Source organism: Bactrocera oleae, chromosome 4, assembly GCF_042242935.1.
Source record: "Bactrocera oleae isolate idBacOlea1 chromosome 4, idBacOlea1, whole genome shotgun sequence".
NCBI lineage: Eukaryota > Metazoa > Arthropoda > Insecta > Diptera > Tephritidae > Bactrocera > Bactrocera oleae.
This window is the reverse complement of record NC_091538.1, coordinates 69630862-69649817: the sequence shown is the minus strand read 5'-3', so window position 1 is coordinate 69649817 and position 18956 is coordinate 69630862. Positions and strand designations below refer to the sequence as shown.

General features: G+C 33.3%; 2 protein-coding genes across 3 annotated transcripts in view; one reads left to right on the top strand and one right to left on the bottom strand.

The window, feature by feature from the left end:
- The window catches only part of Roc2 (Regulator of cullins 2), a 40594-nt gene that overhangs the window by 21313 nt on the left and 325 nt on the right, over nucleotides 1–18956 (bottom strand). The gene's annotated exons all lie outside the window — the stretch shown is intronic.
- Tret1-1 (Trehalose transporter 1-1) lies at nucleotides 3723–18041 on the top strand. Of its 2 annotated transcripts, XM_014231582.3 has the most exons (9): nucleotides 3723–3846; nucleotides 8424–8621; nucleotides 8689–9183; nucleotides 9252–9655; nucleotides 9720–9870; nucleotides 15657–15782; nucleotides 15872–16657; nucleotides 16734–17019; nucleotides 17087–18041. In XM_014231582.3, exons 2-9 carry the CDS (start codon nucleotides 8535–8537, stop codon nucleotides 17272–17274), a joined length of 2523 nt encoding a protein of 840 aa, XP_014087057.2. In that variant the 5' UTR covers nucleotides 3723–3846; nucleotides 8424–8534; the 3' UTR covers nucleotides 17275–18041. The 2 variants fall into 2 exon arrangements, with proteins under 2 accessions (XP_014087057.2, XP_014087058.1); XM_014231583.3 differs by lacking the exons at nucleotides 3723–3846; nucleotides 8424–8621; nucleotides 8689–9183; nucleotides 9252–9655; nucleotides 9720–9870 and adding an exon at nucleotides 15039–15551.

The window sequence follows — 18956 nt, the reverse complement described above, 5'->3', positions numbered from 1 at the left end:
GTTGGTTGCTGCCGCTGTTGCGATGCATGTGATTCATTTGTCAACACACTGCATAACTACATATGTATGTACGTGTATATGTTTGTTTGGGTAAATTTGTATTTGTTGGCACAATTGGGAAGGCAAAGTGCGGAACGTGAGCAACAAACTGTTGGCAACGTGTGACTTTCTGCACACCAATGCATACATATAATTATAGAGATGTATCCACAATGTTATGAACATACAAATGTGTGTTAAGTGCATACGTCGGCATACTCACGTATACGAAAAATACATACTTGCACACATATACCATTGCTTAAAAATTTGTACTGCTACAGCTTAGCGCCGAGATCACATCCCCATGAGAATGACGTATAAGTTTCTCGAAAGATTTAGATGCTTCTACAAAATATAAGACTAAGGTGTAAATCATTTGATGGAATTTCTTAGCAAAAACTAATAAAAAGAGCAGTTTGAACATGTCGGTAAGTAAACATTTGTATCCTTCTTTAAATTGGTTCGAATAGCGTCAAACTGGCGAGAAATCGATTAACATCGCATGCAACACCTTTTAACTCTTATAGCTCTTTAGGTCTTGAAGTTGGCTGCTGAAGACAAAAGTAGTAAAGTCGATTAAAATGAGGTAAGTGTTGCAAGATATATATTTTTCTTGAAATATGTACATGTTTGTTCTTTGAGCCACATTAAGTAAAATTAACTCCTGAGTACTGGAAAATGTTAAAAATTAAACAAATAATTTGATACAGTCCGCGATAACATTATTTTTACAACGCAACAGATCACGTTTAATATAAATTTATTACTGAAATTTTATCTATAACTATTAACGGTGTCATGACTTCAAAACCTCATGACCACTTGTTATAAAAGTTTTAAAAGTAGCACGCTTGCTTCAATTCGATCAAATAGTAGATATCTTAGTAGACATTTTAGATTTTTAAAATAAATAAGCACGCAATTTCCTACTGGTACGATTGACGTCTACGAGTATATGTATTGCACACAAGTACAATTATTCACCAATATGCTATATTTAGCTTTCGCCAAAAAATTCCGCCAACCGTATGCCGCCTGTAAATTTATATGAGTATATCCACAGTAATTTGCACTTACTCAAAATGAACTTTGTGCTGTGTTTTCAGCACCAACCGCTCCCCCGACCATTACAATTCGCATTCTTCTCTTCTCTACTTTAAAAATATATACGAGTATTTAGTATTTATTGACAGCTTTTGCGTTGCTCTTCATTTACCCTTACGCTAGTTCAACGATTGACGATGTTGAGCCGAAGGGAAATTTCACACGCAGCAGAGTCACATTCGTTGCCTGCAGCCTCTCGCCGCCCGCCTTTTTTCCAATTTAATTAGTTAAGAAACGCAAAATGGCAGGGGCAAATTTTCGCTGATTCTCCCTAATTTGCGAGTATCTAATTTGCGCCTTCTAACGTATATAGATTTGCATGTAAACACTAAGTGGTAATGTGTAAAATATATGTATATATAATATGTACCTAATATATACCTATGTATGTATGAATATATCAAATAGGCATATTCATTATACCAATATCTCTTATTACCCAGTCTTATTACAGTTATATTCACTATGGTTCCGAGTTAACGGTTTTTTTAGCCCTAGTTGTGGAAGCTTAAAACTTTTCTAAGGTCTTGCAAAGATGTCAGTCAGAAGTGCCGCTAAAAAATTTAACGCCGTGAGATATTCACGATCGATATCATCGATGGAATAATCTAAAAACGGTTTCTGATAATAAAAGTAGCAAAGACAGAAGCCATTCTCAAAACCGGCCATTCATTTCTAAAGATATTCTACAGTTTTGGGTCACTTCCGGTCTCAAAACCAGATACAGAGTGACTGAAAACTTTAGAAAAATAAAAATACCATTAAAAACAGTTAGTTTGTTTAAACTAAAGTTATTTTTCAATTATTTTGCAATATGCAGTTTAATGAACAAAAAATCCACATCCGAATTCTTACTGAAAATAATTGCTTTAAACGCTAAATAACTAGCATTTGAAGTGTACCCTGTCTAGACCTTCTTAAAATACTTAAACAGTCTGCGTCATACTTCTATAACGTTAATATATTTACTTAGATATTGTACATACGTATGTACATACATATGTAAGTATTTGAATTTGTAATTTATTTGCATATTTCTTCATACTTGTAGTCAACGCCGTTTATACTGAAAGTATGATTTCTCCGAAGACAAGTGCCAGTAGTGCAAGTATTTAACTTAAAAAGCACATAATTTGCAAAAGCTAATATTAGAAAATCTTTTAGAAATGTACATATTTGTGTTTAAAAAATACTTAAAGCCTTTTAATAATATTAACATAGGTTTGCTCTGACTGGTTTTCGACATCTTTTCGGACCGCGTTGGGAATCTCAAAAAAATTATAATAAAAAACTAATAAATAAATAAAAAAAATTAATAAAAAGATAATAATAAAAACTTATAAAATTTAAAAAATAATTAAAAATTTATTCATTTTATGTGTAATAATAAAAATAATAAAAAACCATTAAAAAAATTAATCATTTTATGTTTAACAATTTCTTTTATTGCTCAAAAATGATTCAAAGATTTATCTTTTTACGGAAAAAACCTATAATATATTAAAATGGAACTCTTAAAGCTTGCAATTTTCACTTTTAATTTGTGATTTTTGCAGCCGCAACCGGCAAGTGCTTTTAAAATTACAAATTTGTGCGCCAAATAATTTAATTTAAATGAATATATGTACATAGGTATGTGACAGATTGTCTGTGCGATTAAATGTACATACAGACATACACACATAGTATATAATCTAATACGGGTAAGCACTGTCAAGTTGTAGGTCGACGAGTATCCGGCGTCAAATTGAAGATGATTGAATTAACCGAGTATAAAAATAGCCTTTACTTAAGATTATTATAGTAGGCATATGTAGATATATTTAAGGTCTCAAATATAAGTATAGGTATGTGTGTCATGTTTGTATGTAGCTACTTAAGTGAAGAGTTTGGTAAATCTCAAATTCAAAATTGAGTGTTTTGCAAACCAAGGGTCAAGTAACTCGCAAATTTGTCTGTAAGTACGTACTATCTAAGTAGGAAGGGTGAGTTCTGCGCATATTAACAGGGGTGATCATCGCAATATATATTCAATGCCAACTGAGCGCATACAATTTTTGAAACATTAACAAGTGTGACACACTTATTACAATTACAGTAGCGCTCGCCATCTTTCTTGCATGCGACTCTACTCTCTACTCCACTCGCCCGCACCGCGCAGTCGTTCTACCGGTGACCAATGTTTCTGCGTCTTCTGCAACACACATGTAATCATATCAAGATCAATGATCGCGTACATTTCATTCAAAAATCAACACACTAATTTCCTATCCAAACGGTATGGATGAACCACGAACCGAAAATAGTATATGCGCTTTGCCTTTGCCTCCTGGCTTTACCTCCGCCAGTTCAGCAACTCTTTTTCTCTCGCGTGCTCGATGTCTTACCCAAAGTAGTGTATTTCTACTACACATATACATATACAAATTTGTACGTTTGTACGTAAGGCGCTCAACAAATTTGCTGCGCAAACGAAAATTGGAAAAGTCGCGCAAATATCAGTGCGCCGCACCGCGCCGCGCCGCTCCATCGATTGCACCGAAAGAGCAAGAGAAGGAATGCTACTCAATTGGATATCAGAATATCGTCGGCGTCAAGTGAGCGCACGAAGCGTTCGAGCAGCGACTATATAAACGCGGCGCATACTGATCGCGTGCTTTAGTTATAGCGTGGATATATTTCAATTTCAAATTCGTAAAGGTAAAAATGACAAATGAATATCGCGAAACTTGACTTGATAGCAGACGGTAGTACTTGTAGTGTGTGGCTTGCTAATGTCAATTGCTGAAATTTACATAAATAAACATATTCTATTCAGTCAACTTTTTTCTATTTCTCGTAAATGTATATGAATATATTGAGTGTGTGGCAACGTAGTTACTTAAGTTGTTGGTTGGCAAAATTAAATTTGGCGGCATTCGCTGTGCTTGAACTAAAACGCGAGTTAAAGTGGTGTTCAAATGTCTGGCGAGTCATGGAAACTATGATGAAGTGCAAAAATGGCATAAACGTCTTTTAAAGTTATAAGTAATAAAATAAATTAATTTCGACTAAATGTAGTCTCATTATAAAAGCGATTCGTTTGCCCTTTTTAATTGATGTGTAAAAAGAAACGAACTAATTAACTGCCCGATTGAGCGCTACTACTTGTATTACGAGTAGTGGATTTTTTGCTTAAATGTTGCAAAGCTCAGCAATGGTATTGGTGTTGTTTTTGTGTTTTATTTACATAAATTTAGCAGCAGCTATGTGGCGAATTTTTCACAGATTGAAAACAGCTTTTTGTGCTTAGCAAGCTGCAGGAAGTATTATCAATTTTTGGTGTGAACACAGCAGAGCAATTAGTGACGCGAAATGCTGCTGAAGGTCAAATGAAAAAAAAAAAAACAAACACTAATGAAAAACACATATGTATACACATTAATTTGCTGTAGTAAATAAACAAATGCTCTGTAATGTTAGAAAAGAGTAAAACACTTAGATATTATGTAATTGAAATTAGAAAGGATATAAATTGCATGGAAAATAAAATTCGTTTATGTTCATTACTAGAGAATATGTAAATAAAGATTGCATGTGAATAAAACAATAAAGTTTTATAATTACAAAATTATTACGATTATTATGAAAAAGTGTGCAGTTGGCACTATTGATACGAGTGAGCAAATAATTACAATTTTATTCATCAAATGTGTGCAAGGTTTAGAGTTTAAATTTTATATGCAAATACAGTGAACAAATGAGGGCAATAATTGATAAAGTACAATATATATATATATAATACCAATAATAGTTTAGAAAAAAGTTAAAGAAGTTTTCAACTGCTGTTTGCAATAAAAATTAATTATTTTAATTAAAAACATATAGTTTAAAAAAAAATAAGAAAAAAACATTATATTATAAATTATTAATTGCAATAATATAACTTTTTTATAAATTTCATATATTTAATTTAAAAAAAAAAGAAAACAATAACATAATTTCTAACTTTCAAATACTCGCATGACACTTGTCAAACAATTTTTTTTGGCAAGTCACACTTATTCTATGTATTGTACATATGTATAATACTTGTAGAGAATTTTAGTTTGTCTTTTTTGAAAGATTGCATGTGCAAAAAGTTAAAAAAACTGTTAAATGTGCAAATTTAAATTAATTTTGTACATATATTTTTATATTTACACATATATACAAATGTTGAATGTATATATGTACATATTAGGGTGGAGCGAAAAAAATTTTTTTTTTCTCTAGGCTAACGGAAAATTTGTAGATTATATATGTATAAGAAAATTTTTGGAAAAAAAACTTTTTAACATCTAGTGGCGGCCCGCTCACTTTTAATGTAAATTTCGAGTTTTTTTGTCCAAAAAAAAATTTTTTTTGGTTTAAACTATACACATTTATATAAAAATTACCGAATGTTTTTGACTCAAAATTTATTTCAACGCTTAAAGAAAGCATGTGTCGTTTAAGACTTTTTTTAAAAGTGCAATAATGACCACAGAAACCTTTTTTAAGTTGATAACTTTTAATTGGCCAATAAGAGGACTCTCCACAGCTTCCAAAAAACAAAAATTTTTTTACGAAATAAAAATTTTAACTCGAAATTTACTTTAAAAGTGAGTGAGCTCTAGATGTTAAAAAAATTTTTTCAACAATTTTCTTTTTTTATAATCTACAAATTTAAGCCTCAGGCTAACCAAATTTTATTTTTCGCTAGACCCTAATACTTGTACATATATACATATGTAAATGTGCGCTAAAAACCTTGCCCTCTGAATTTGATATAAAAATTTAAATACAACTCATTATGAATATATGCATACAAATGTACGCCTAGACCTAGTAATTGACATACACATATATGGATATAGGTATGTACAATAAAAAAACTCTGCATAAGCGAAAACACCAGAAAAACTCGTACATATACATATGTAAAACTTAAATATGCAAAATTTAATAATTATAAATGCGCATACATTAAGAATTACGTACATACATACATACATACATTTGTATGCGGAGAAATATTGCAAAAATTTAAGATGAGAAAGTAAAAGTACAACAGAAAAGTAAAAACGTATAAAAATAGATGCAAAAATTTACAAATATAATATACAAAATATTCACAAAGAACTCATTGAATAAACCAAATACATATATAAGGAATAATAGCAAATTGGCACACTCATATAATATAGAAAATCAGCAACCAGAAAGTAGAAATTCGAATGAAACAATACACCATAAAATTAAGTTTAGCAAATGACAAAAGTGAAGAAGGCAATTGAAAGTTAGAAATTAAAAAAAAATTAATTTAAACAAAAACGTACATAATAAAAAATAAAGTGAAAAACAATTAAAAGAAGAAAAAACGTTAAATTTGATTGTACTGAATTTATAATAGTACACCCTTCACAAATAAAAATGTCTCGATATGATTTTGATCGATAAGTTTGTAAAATATGGTAGCTACATACATGCTAGAGTGGTCGAATATGAACAATTTGTTCGGAGAGTATAGCATTGCATTGGATAATAAACGATGCCAAATTTCGTAAATATATATTTTCAAATAAAAAAGTTTTTCATACAACTTAATTTTGATCGTACAGTTTGTATAGGAGCTATATGTTATGCTCTATGTCCGATATCGGCGCCTCTGATAACTGAGCAATTTCTTGTGGAAAAAAGGATGCATGAGAAACTAGTTCGCGTATATACGGATATTACAAACTTCGTAGAAAACTTAATCTATCATGTGCACGGTATAATAAATAAATAAATAGTAGATCCACTAAAAAGTGTTGAAGGACACGAATTTTTACAAGTAACAATCACTTTAAACCTGTCGCAGAGAAAGAAGAAAATTAGTTTTAATATTAAAAGTCATTTACAAAATTATTTTTGATAATATGATTGACCAAGTTATAATCGAAATTCTAATTATTTTCTACATGATTAGTTTCTATTTTTTGTCATTTTTTCTCTGACTTGTTAACCTATGAAAAGTGATGTTACGTTAGTTTGCATTTTAGCTGACAATATATTCACATGAAAGTAAAATTTTGATTGGTCACTCTCGTGCTAAAAACTTGTTCAGAATTTTGCAACTTTTTTGATGATTAACGCGCAAATTTTAGGTTAAAAAATAACGAATTTGTGTGCTACGTTTGAAAATAACAAACAAAAATAAGAAAATAGTGAAATGTTCTTTCAAAAATGTTGTCATAATGAAATCGTTGAGAAAGTATGCCGAAATACGTCCTTATACCAATTAGTATTATTTAGTTTATTTTTTTTTTTGTTTTGTTCAGCCATAATGAACACATGCATTATATGAAATAATAGTTAATATATTTTTACATGTTACATACGCGGCCTTACAAATACAAATGTACAACCGCAATGTGTGCAGTAAAAGCTGCTAAGATAAAATCAAGTCCAGACGGTAGCAGAAATGCAATAGTTAAACAAATAATGCCCTCGTCTGCGTTTTTTACGTAATGCGCCACTTTTTCTATTTTCTTATTTTTCTAAATTTGCCATTCTTCACGATGAACCCCGTCGTCACGGTGATGCCGCGCAAATTTACAAGGAATGAGGGGGTAGCGCCGACACAGCGCACACTTTCTGAGCTTGTGCAAAACAAAATATGCACAGAGACCGTGAATGTTATATTTAGAAGAACTTTTGAAAATCAAAGACCGAAAGCAATTAATGTGTATACACGAGCAGTGTTTAGTGCCGATATGCATATGGTTGTAAAACACTTTTGTTTGAATTTTAGCCGAAATCACAAAATAAAAATGGTGAAAAACAAATTGAAAAAATTGTGCAAAATTTTAAAATTACTTAGTAATGGAAATTTCGAAAATATTTTTTGTACACAAACTGTGCAAACTATATTTGCATATAAGTAAATTAGGCGTCAGGAGAACAATAAATTTTAGAATTCGCCAATACGTGTATTAACTTGGTGCGCTGACAGGTGCGCGCGCAATTTTTGCACTTTCACATTCGCACAAATATAAATGACATTCGAGGTGCAAACGCCACCGAAATCAATGCTACTTGCCAGCCACAATTCTAATCAGCAGCGCACATTAAATCGCCACAGCGTGAAGTATAGACGCTCAAACACCACCGTTGCAAGCACAACTATCGTCAAAAGAGCGCACTAAGAGCATAATGCCATCGCGCTCTGAATTTGACTTTATATTTCTTAAGCTCTTTTATACTCACATTTCTCTTTCTGTTACTCTTTGTAGAGCAAATCGGCAAACAGTGAAGACAAACAAGTTGAAGTGTGGTGAAATTTAAACGTGAAATAATTTTCCAATTAAAACAGTAAAAACAAAACAGCTAAAGGAAGCAGCACAATGAGTGGACGTGATAATCGTGGCAGTGGCCACCAACCGCTCAGCAATGCAATGGGCAAAATCAAGGACAAACTCACACGTTCAACGGTAAGTTGGCGCTCAGACCACAGTTATTGCAACGAAATGAACTCACAATTCTCACCTCACACAACAGGATACTTATCAACGCGTCGAAGAGGGACTCTCACAATCGAACACAGCTACCAGTTTGGACACAATTCTACCCGAGGACCCGTTCCTTTTTCCACGTGGACCTACACCACAGCAAAGACAAATGACACAACAGAATAATTTCAGCGTCAATGACACACCGTTACAGTTCGGCCCCATCATAGAGGATAACGACATACACCCACCACCACCGTTACCGTTACCACTTAGCCAGTCAGCCAAATCGACTGGCAGTCAGGATTTTGTGGCACTACCGCCGCCACCAACAGCAACGCACAGTCACCGCGATCATCACCAGCGCAGTACCGTTTCGCTGACCAACGATGAGCTGCAGCGCAGCAAACAGTCATTGAAGGGTTCGCGGGTATCCTTCGAACGCAAATCGGTTGACAGTAGCGACGAGGACAATTTCGAGAGTCGGCGCAGCGGCTACCAACAACAAAAAACAGTTAGTGTTGACCACAAAGGCATATTGAAGGTATGTAAATTAGTTGGGGAAATTTTGTTGAAATTCTTGCTTATTGAAAATGTATTTTTCTCCTACAGGACCTCAAAAACATATTGGCAAACGATAATCGTCGTCAATTTCAAGCTAAGAAGCATGTTTCACTCGATGTCAAGGGCACACGTTTCCTCGAGGACATACTAAAGGATTCCTCCTCGGAGGAAGAGTTCCGCAAAAATCGTCGTGAATTTCAAGGACGCAAACATCAAAGTTTAGATCCGCGCGTCAGTTTCAAACTCGAAAAAGTATTACAGGGTTCAAGTACAGACAGTGATGAGGAAGCGGATGATGTTGAGCATACGCGTTTAATACACCGTCCCAAAGATATTACCAAACCGGTCATAATTGATTTGAAGGATTTGGAAAGTGAGAGCGATGAAGATTATGAGGCGAGTCGTCAGCATTTCCAGCAGCAACGCTCCATAAGTACAGATTCGCGGAAAAGGTATGTACATACATACATACAGGGTGTAGGCTCAGTTGAATAAATATTGTTTCTATCATTTCAGCCATAGACTGTATGAAATGGACGAAATGGGCAAAAAGAAAAATGAAAACCTCCGCAACGCTGTACCTTTCGTCCGACAGATTACCGAGGATGGTAAACCCAAATTGGAAGTCTACAGACCTACAACGAATCCTATATATATTTGGACGCAGGTGAGTGTTGAGCACATAAGTAACAGCATTCATATATTTTTAAGTACACAGATTACTTAAAAAATGTAGCATAGTATGCCCTGAGTGGTTTACGTTGACGTTAGCGAATATTATCTTCTTCGAAATGAAACCTAATATAATTAATTAAGATGCAGATTAGGGTGGTTCATTATTCTAAAAATGTTTGCGTTAGCTAATCCATTTTTAAAAAAGTCGCTTAAATTACAAACAAATATATATAATTTTTTGTTTTTGTATAACTTCAGCGATTCTCTTACTTAGTGTTTTGAAAACGTTGCCTACATTTCGGGGCGTTGATAACAAATTGTTACAAACGGCTTGCGCACATGCACTGTTTATAGTTCAGACAAGCACAAATGAATCAAAATATATAATTTTTATAGTAATGGGTTTCGCAGCTGAGCTTTCTAGACCGAATTCTAAGATTGCCAAAAAAGGCATACATAGTACTTTAATGGCTGATTAAGCAAATATTAAAGCGCGTAGCGCGGAGATGTAAGTCTTCACACACATACTAGCACACGAAGAAGGCCGATAACAGGAAAGGAAAAGTAGCAATTCAGTGACGCAAATATTTAAATGTATTTCTATTAGAAGCAAAACATATGGTTGTCTATAAATAGTATGACTATTGAGGAAAATGCGTGGAACACAAAAGCGATATAAATTGATATTTAAACAGCAGTAAATAATGCTAAGATAGACACGTCTTTAATTAAAGTACAAACACTCGTATACAGGGTGAGCCGCAAGCTTTTTAATACAGATTTGTGTATGTAAATAACCGTTTTTTAATTGAAATATCAGTTATTTCAGCTGTGTGTTGTTGTTAAAGCTTCAACAGCTTGTGACCAGAGTGACAATGCTAGGACCGAGTCACTACAATCGTGAAGACACGAAAGTCTTAGTTTGACTCAATTCAGTTGCTACTTACAGCTATGAAAGAGTAACAGAAGTTTTTAAAATTGAACAGCCTGAAAATTCGATTAATGGCATCACCCTGTAAATAAGTATGTTTGCATGTTAGTATGCAGCTGAAAGTGGAAAACTACAGCTACTGTAACTGGCCAAGTGTAGAATGTAAATTTCCATATCCGCACAATGTATATGTGTATTTACATACACACATATAAATTATTAAGCACAAGAATTAAAATCTTACCACTAATATTAATCTGTTTCATTTGCTTGACAATGAAATTGACAATGAAAATAATTTTAAAGTCAGTCTCATTATCATGCTTAAACCTTTCTTACAAAACAATTGAACTGATAGCAAATCGCTTGCTAGCAACAAATTAGGGAATCCTACAAGCTTGAATTTCACATAACAAATCTTTATCTATTTATGTATGGTATGTGTGAACTATATATGTATGTATAGTGCTAATGGGATTTTGTTTTACTTTCGCATAGCGCATATTTCGCGCTCATTTCAAATATTTGTATATGAGATTATGTTTACGACTAATTTCATTACTTCGAACTCGAACAAAAGTCAATACTTTCGAATTAGTTTTATTATAAGATTTGCATATATTAATCATACATATGTACATATGTACATATATATAATATAATATATAGAAGGAATTTAAATATGTACATATATGCATATACATAGGTATATAATTGATAATCGAATTTTGCGACTCGTCTTCGAGAGATTAAATGACCTCAAAGTGTGTATACAATTAAATTGAATAATGAAGAACATTTTCAAGCCATAATCAATTTACAAATGTACTGATAAACATTCAACTTGGCTGAACGGGGCTAGTCTAGGAAACAGCGTATAGTGAGTGTAATACAGGAGATGAACGCGGATGCGTCTAAAACACCAGTCAAGCTAATAAATCAATTATTGAACGAAGTAAAATCAAGTTATTGACACACTACCGTAGAGGATAATTGTATTTGCGATTTTTCTTAAGTGGCAAAAATGGATCAAAATGTGAAATTCGATATAAACGAGAATACCCAGGCAATTTACATTTGGTCGCAGGTAAATAATTACAAAGCAGAAGGTATGATTAAAGAACTTATTAAAGCCTTATATGACATGTTGCACGCAAAATTGTTTAAAGTGCAGTTAGGTACGAAAAAACTTCGAAAATATGTAAAAAAAAAATCCAATATTTGAAATGATAATAAGTAACGTTGCAAGTAAAATTAAACATTCATTAGGTCACTTTTACACTAAAAATAAAAAGTAATATATGCAGATTTTTCAATTTAAAGTTTTAAAACATATTTTTTTACATTTATAAAATGAAGATCATATATACACGATATGTACACATTTTCTTAACAAATGCTAAAAAGGTATAGTTAATGTTGCAAATTTGATATTTAATACTAGTTTTTAAATAAGCAACCAAAAAAACTTATATGGATTAGCCTAACAAAATTAATAAAAAAAAAAAAATAAAATAAAAATAATATTTTTAACAACAGCAAAATTGCAAAAGATTAAAAACTTTAAATTTTAAAAAAGTAAAAATTATGAAAAATTAATTAATAAAAAAAAAATACATTTAAAATTGAAAATTTTCAAAAATTAAAACAGAAAAAATATTTGTTTTTGCAACAAATTAATTATCAAACAGATGTGTTAGATCTAGAGCCGACGACTCAAATAATTATACGAATGTGTGTATATATTCACAATATCATATAACAGTAAATATTTTGCGCATGACTAATAATCGAAGTTTTTCCATATTTTGCTGTAGCTGAACTTTGAACACACGCCGATGTGTTTTTTCACAAACTTTAATAAGCGATTTACTTTATTAGATCTGCAAAAACCGTGAACCACAAACTAAGCTTTTAGATAAAATGAAAAACTTAAATGCAAATCCTTCTTTAAATAAGTCTCACCTAGGTAGCGAGGCCTTTAAGAGTGCACGTAATAAATTTACTTATAAACAAGTTTCCGCACATAAATTTAATGTAAAAATATCGCACTAAGTAATAAACGCAATTTTATAAAGTGCGTAGGACGCCTCAAAACAGAGCCACTCAATGGACTGGCGTCCACAAAAGTCAAGGCAACAGCAGGACACGTGTCGTCAGCTCTCGCACATGGCCACCATTACAGTCAATCAACTTCTGATGGATCGCTAGGCATTACTGTCTTGACTTAAAGCGGCATACACACATACACATATGCATACATATATATATACATACGTAGTGGTGCAGAAGTCAATATAATTGTATAAAACCATATTGAGCAAATTGAAAAAAAATCGACTTTGAAATATGGTTACTACACGCTGTTGGCATTGTCTGCACATTCCAAGAAAGCATTTCAGTTGTATACAAAACGAGCTTATCAACGGTTCAAAACAAACGTTGTGTGCTACACCTAACAGTAATTAAGAAATAATAGTATTTGTAATCTATGTGAAAAATCCTTCAAAACCGGCATTCGGTCACTATACAATGGTGTTTACAAAATAGCAAAGAAAGTAAAACAAAAAAACCAAAAAAAAAACACAGATCGAAAACGAAAACAATAACTGCTTCGAACCAAATATGAATAATCAGCGGATTTTGTAAAATAATTTTTTTAATTGCTGCTGCAATTGTTTTTGTCATTGCTATTGTCAGTCACCCCCGCAGCTGACGATGTTGCTGTCCAGCCGCCGTTGCTTTTGCACTCTTAATTTTCAGCTGTTATCAGAATTCACTGAAACGTACATGCACATTCGAAAACAGCGTGATAAGATGAGCATCATTAGATTCTAACGAACGGGACTAACGGTCCGACGAACGTAAAAGGAAACTGTTATTTACATGACAATTTACATTACGCTACTCATAGGCTCGTTATCAGTATTTTAATTGCAAAGCTATCGCCAAAATTGTTTATTGTTTATATTTTAATACAAACACTAATAGGTAATGCCATTAGGCAAGCTTTCCAACGGAAGATCAAGGAATTTTTTTTACAAATATTAGTAAAAGGTCACATTTGGTCGCAAATGTACGAATGTTGCAATCTGCAAAGCAAATGTGTATTATAAAACATATTTTTATTTATTATTAATATTTTTTTCTTTGTATGTTTAATAAACTTTGAACTAAAGCGATTTCCGTTGAAAATTGCATGACAATATACGGTATTTATACCAATTTTGCAAATTACACTTAAACTAGGACTTCCCTAAACGAAAAAACATTTTTTTTTAATTTGAAAAATAAATAATGAAACTATTAAGTTTAAGCTATAATAAAGAAACTGATATAACTAAAATTTTTAAATAAAATTTCATTGCTGTTAAACTACTTAACGGGGAAAAATAATTAATTTTTAATCTTAGAATCACATACTTCATAGGTTTTATTATTAATTTCTTTCTTATCTACACTTTTACTCGAACCAAATTGGGTTAATCCAAACGTTAATACACCCTTCACAAATTAAAAAAATTTTCATGCAAGAACTTGATTTTAATCAGTCAGTTTGTATGGCAGCTATATGCTAAAGTGTTCCGATCTGAAAACTGATTTTTCGGAGATTGTAGCGTCGCTTTGGACAATCATCTATGCCGAATTTCGTGAATATATCGCGACAAGTTTGCCATACAAGGCCATTATTTGATCGATCAGCTTGTGTGAGAGCTACTTATATGCTACACGGGTCCGATGTCAGCGATTCCGACATATGAGCAGCTTCTTGGGGAGAAAAAGACATATACAAACCCTATTCAGGGTATAATAATTAAAAGCTCGAATAACGGTACAACTTGAAATGGATACGGTTCATATTGCGCTACATATTTAAATTAATTAATTTTAAATTTATTGCTGAAAGTTGTTTTTGTTCAACAAATGCTATACCTATTGTAATACACACGCGCACGGCTTTTTTTTTACATCAAATGCAATTAGCAATACACAAATATCGAATTCATAAAACCAAAACCATTTGGTCATCAAAATTTGTAAACACTAAAGTTTCCATTTGAAAATTGCCTCTACACTAAGCATTTAAAAATATTGAAATCGCTCTAAACTCTCTTAAATTTTATTAAAATTTTAATAGTTAACGCAGTCAAAAGTCTCTGACGTATCGGACAGATAATATAAATATAAAATTATTTTATTGAACATCATGTATAAATTAAAAAAAAAAAAAAAAATTGTGTTCGCGTTCTAAATAGAATGTGTGTTTAAAATTCTGCCATTTGCACCGGTTAGTAATCACAAGAAGCGGTAGTACCGACAGCGACTGCAACAGCAACAACCACTCTAAATTCTTAGCAGCTATAGCTTGCAAAGGCAACGGCGGGCAATGATGAAAATATCTTCGAAAATTACACCATCGCAATCAGTTCGATATTAGCTTTCGAGGAATGCGTTAGGCGGCGTAGTTGCAAAAGCAAATACACACGCGGCAGATCCTTTCTATATACTCGTGTTGTTCCTACTACTGGATTACTTCATAATTGCAGACGAAAATAAATATTTCAATTTAATTTGTGAAGCACCAGAGAAATTTATGTGCGAAATTCAGTCATTTCGAAATAGTAACGGTCTAAAAAGTATTATCCAAATCACACAAAATGAAGTTGCTCGCACGTGCCGACACTTTTATGTCGTTTACAGTACCCGATGATGAGCCTAAACCAAGTGGGATCGGTCATCAGGTGCAGTTATGAGCTAAATCGAAACAAACTATTTTAATATTTTTTTTATTTTCTGAGGTTTTAAAAAAGAAATAATTTTCAAACCAACTCTTTTTTTTATTGCAGTTGCTTGCTGCGCTGAGCGTATCAATGGGTTCATTGGTTGTTGGTTTCTCATCCGCCTACACCTCTCCAGCTTTGGTATCAATGACTGACAGAAATTCTACGGACTTTGATGTAACACCACAAGCGGTAAGTTGTACAACAACACAGCTGAATGATATTTTCTAGCTGATATTTGAAATTATCTTAATTATACAAATTTTACTTTCTCTTTACAGGCTTCCTGGGTAGGCGGTCTAATGCCCCTGGCGGGTTTGGCTGGCGGCATTGCTGGTGGACCATTTATTGAATATCTGGGTCGTCGTAATACAATTCTCGCTACCGCCGTGCCCTTCGTTATCTCTTGGCTGCTCATCGCTTGTGCTGTTAACATTGCGATGGTGCTAGCTGGACGTACCCTTGCTGGTTTCTGTGTGGGCATTGCTTCGCTCTCGTTGCCTGTGTATTTAGGCGAAACCGTACAACCGGAAGTACGTGGTTCATTAGGTCTATTACCTACTGCTTTCGGCAATATTGGCATTTTACTTTGCTTTGTCGCTGGCTCATATTTTGATTGGTCCCAATTAGCTTTCCTTGGTGGTGCGCTACCTGTGCCATTTTTGATTCTTATGTTCCTCATACCGGAGACACCACGTTGGTATATCTCACGTGGACGTGAAGATCGTGCACGTCGTGCCTTGCAGTGGCTACGCGGTAAACAAGCTGATGTTGAGCCAGAGTTAAAGGGTCTTTTGCGTACGCAGGCGCATGCAGATAGACACTCATCAGGCAATCAATTAGTAGAGTTGTTACGTCGCAACAATTTGAAGCCTCTATCCATTTCGTTGGGTTTGATGTTCTTTCAACAACTTAGCGGTATAAATGCTGTCATCTTTTATACAGTAATGATATTCCAAGAAGCTGGTTCCACCATTGATGGTAATTTGTGCACAATTATTGTGGGTATAGTGAACTTTATTGCAACATTTATGGCAACCGTACTCATCGATCGGCTCGGGCGTAAGGTAAACGGAAATGCCTACATTATATTCGAAGACTATAATTTTCTAACGGTTTGTTATTCACTTGTTGCTCCCCCAGATTTTGCTCTATATCTCCGATGTGGCCATGATTATTTCACTCTTCACCCTTGGCGGCTTCTTCTATTGCAAAGCATCAGGCATGAACATCACCGAGGTTGGTTGGTTACCATTGGCCAGTTTCGTAATCTACGTAGTTGGTTTCTCACTCGGTTTCGGACCCATACCGTGGTTAATGATGGGCGAAATTTTGCCGGCGAAAATTCGCGGTTCTGCTGCATCAGTGGCTACCGCTTTCAACTGGACATGTACATTCGTTGTGACCAAAACCTTCCGCGACATGATTGGTAAGTTTCTAATATAATACCACAATACCTAGGGCTAACAATCAACTTTTAACCTAAATCCTTGCAGATACAATGGGCGCACATGGTGCTTTCTGGCTTTTTGGTTCTATCTGTGTGGTAGGCCTATTTTTCGTGATATTCTATGTGCCTGAGACACAGGGCAAAACGCTGGAAGATATTGAACGCAAAATGATGGGTCGTGTGCGTCGCATGTCCTCTGTAGCGAACATCAAGCCCTTGTCTTTCAATATGTAGAAAGATGTCACTCATCGTATGATTTACATACATATGCACATACATACATAAATGCATACGTGTTATGATGCGTATTCTAATACAACCAAATACTAGTTTAAGTGCCTTAATTTTAAATTTAGTAGCGCAACATTGCAGTAAATAACTTGACCAGTGTGAAGTAAAGTTTGAGAAACGAAGCAGAAAAAGGGTGCGCGTTTAGAATGTACGAATATAATATAGTTCTTTAAGCAGCTAGCAAGTCAAAGAAATTATGTAGATGAGATTTATAATATTATGAATGTGATGTAGTCTAATAGCCGTTAACCGAAAGGAAATGTGTGCACTTTTCTGTCGGTTCATGACAATTGATGTTTCCAAAATTTTTATCAAGAAAAATTTAAGTGAAAAAATGAAATATGTTTTATGAAAATTGCATTGTGTTATTAGTAGTATTTACAGTAAAAATGTAGTAGTGACCTAATTGTGTACTTTCTTTTTAATTAAAAATACATTTTTTTAATATTATTCTAATGACCATTAGTGCTATATTTATTAAGTTAGGCGATATAACTAACAATAACAAAAAAAAAAGAACCAAGAAAAAATATGAATAAAAATTAGAAAAAAAACATCAAGATAATCATCAACCGCCTTATATTATATTATTGTTAATCAATATAAATTAACTATCTATTCAATAAGTAATTGTTAAATGAAAAGAAAATTTATTTTAAATATAAACGGTCTGTCGACCCAAACTGAAGTGTACAATGACCGAAATAAAATTGTGTATTAATTCCTGGAAGAATTAGGGTTTGGGCGAGGTATTTTCAAATTACAGCAAGATTGAAATTCTTTGGCACGAACTTAGTTTTTGTGACAACTAAAACTAATATGCGAAAAGTTCTTCAAGAACTGATTGAGGGCTCCGCGATATTTTGGGTGGAGTTGTTAACGACAAAATGGAGAATTTGGAAAAAACTTAAACAATGCGTTTGCTTGAAAATTTGTATCCAATGAACGGCTACAGAATCGTTGAAAATGTTTCAGAATTGTTTTGGGGAGTCTACTTTATCACGAACACAAGTATTTGAGTGACACCAAACATTCAGTCAAGGTCGTGAAGTCGTTGAAAATTTGCCTCATGTTATGGAATGAATGGCGTTCCCAAAATGAGCCGAAACCGAAAAACTCAAAATTCGTTGAAGGCACTGTAGACCATCCCAGCCGACGCTTGTAACAAGTCTAATTTTAACTTTGTTGGATTGCCAGTTATTAAATGATATTTATCTGAATCTTATCTGAAACAGTTCAATTGGTAACGTTTTATATGTATGTATTTTTAAACCAGTCGAAAGCTTAATTAGCTTATCGAATACTAGACAATTTGCAAAAAATAAGTAGTAAAATTATGTTACAGCCTTGAGCAAATTAAATAGTTATGTATATACATACATACATATGCATATGTACATATGTATATTGAAATGAATTAGTTGGAAAATGCTCACCGCAGTTACTTCCCGTTATTAGAACGTTCAAAATATACGGTACCCAGCTGATACAAATTGGAATTAGGTTTCCAGAAACGCATCAAGTATAGAGAACGTATAAAAATAAAAATAAAAAAACGTTGTTTGCCAAATATTCAAGTAGATAATAAAGTTGGAACTCTTCTGGACAGCAAGGCACTAAACACG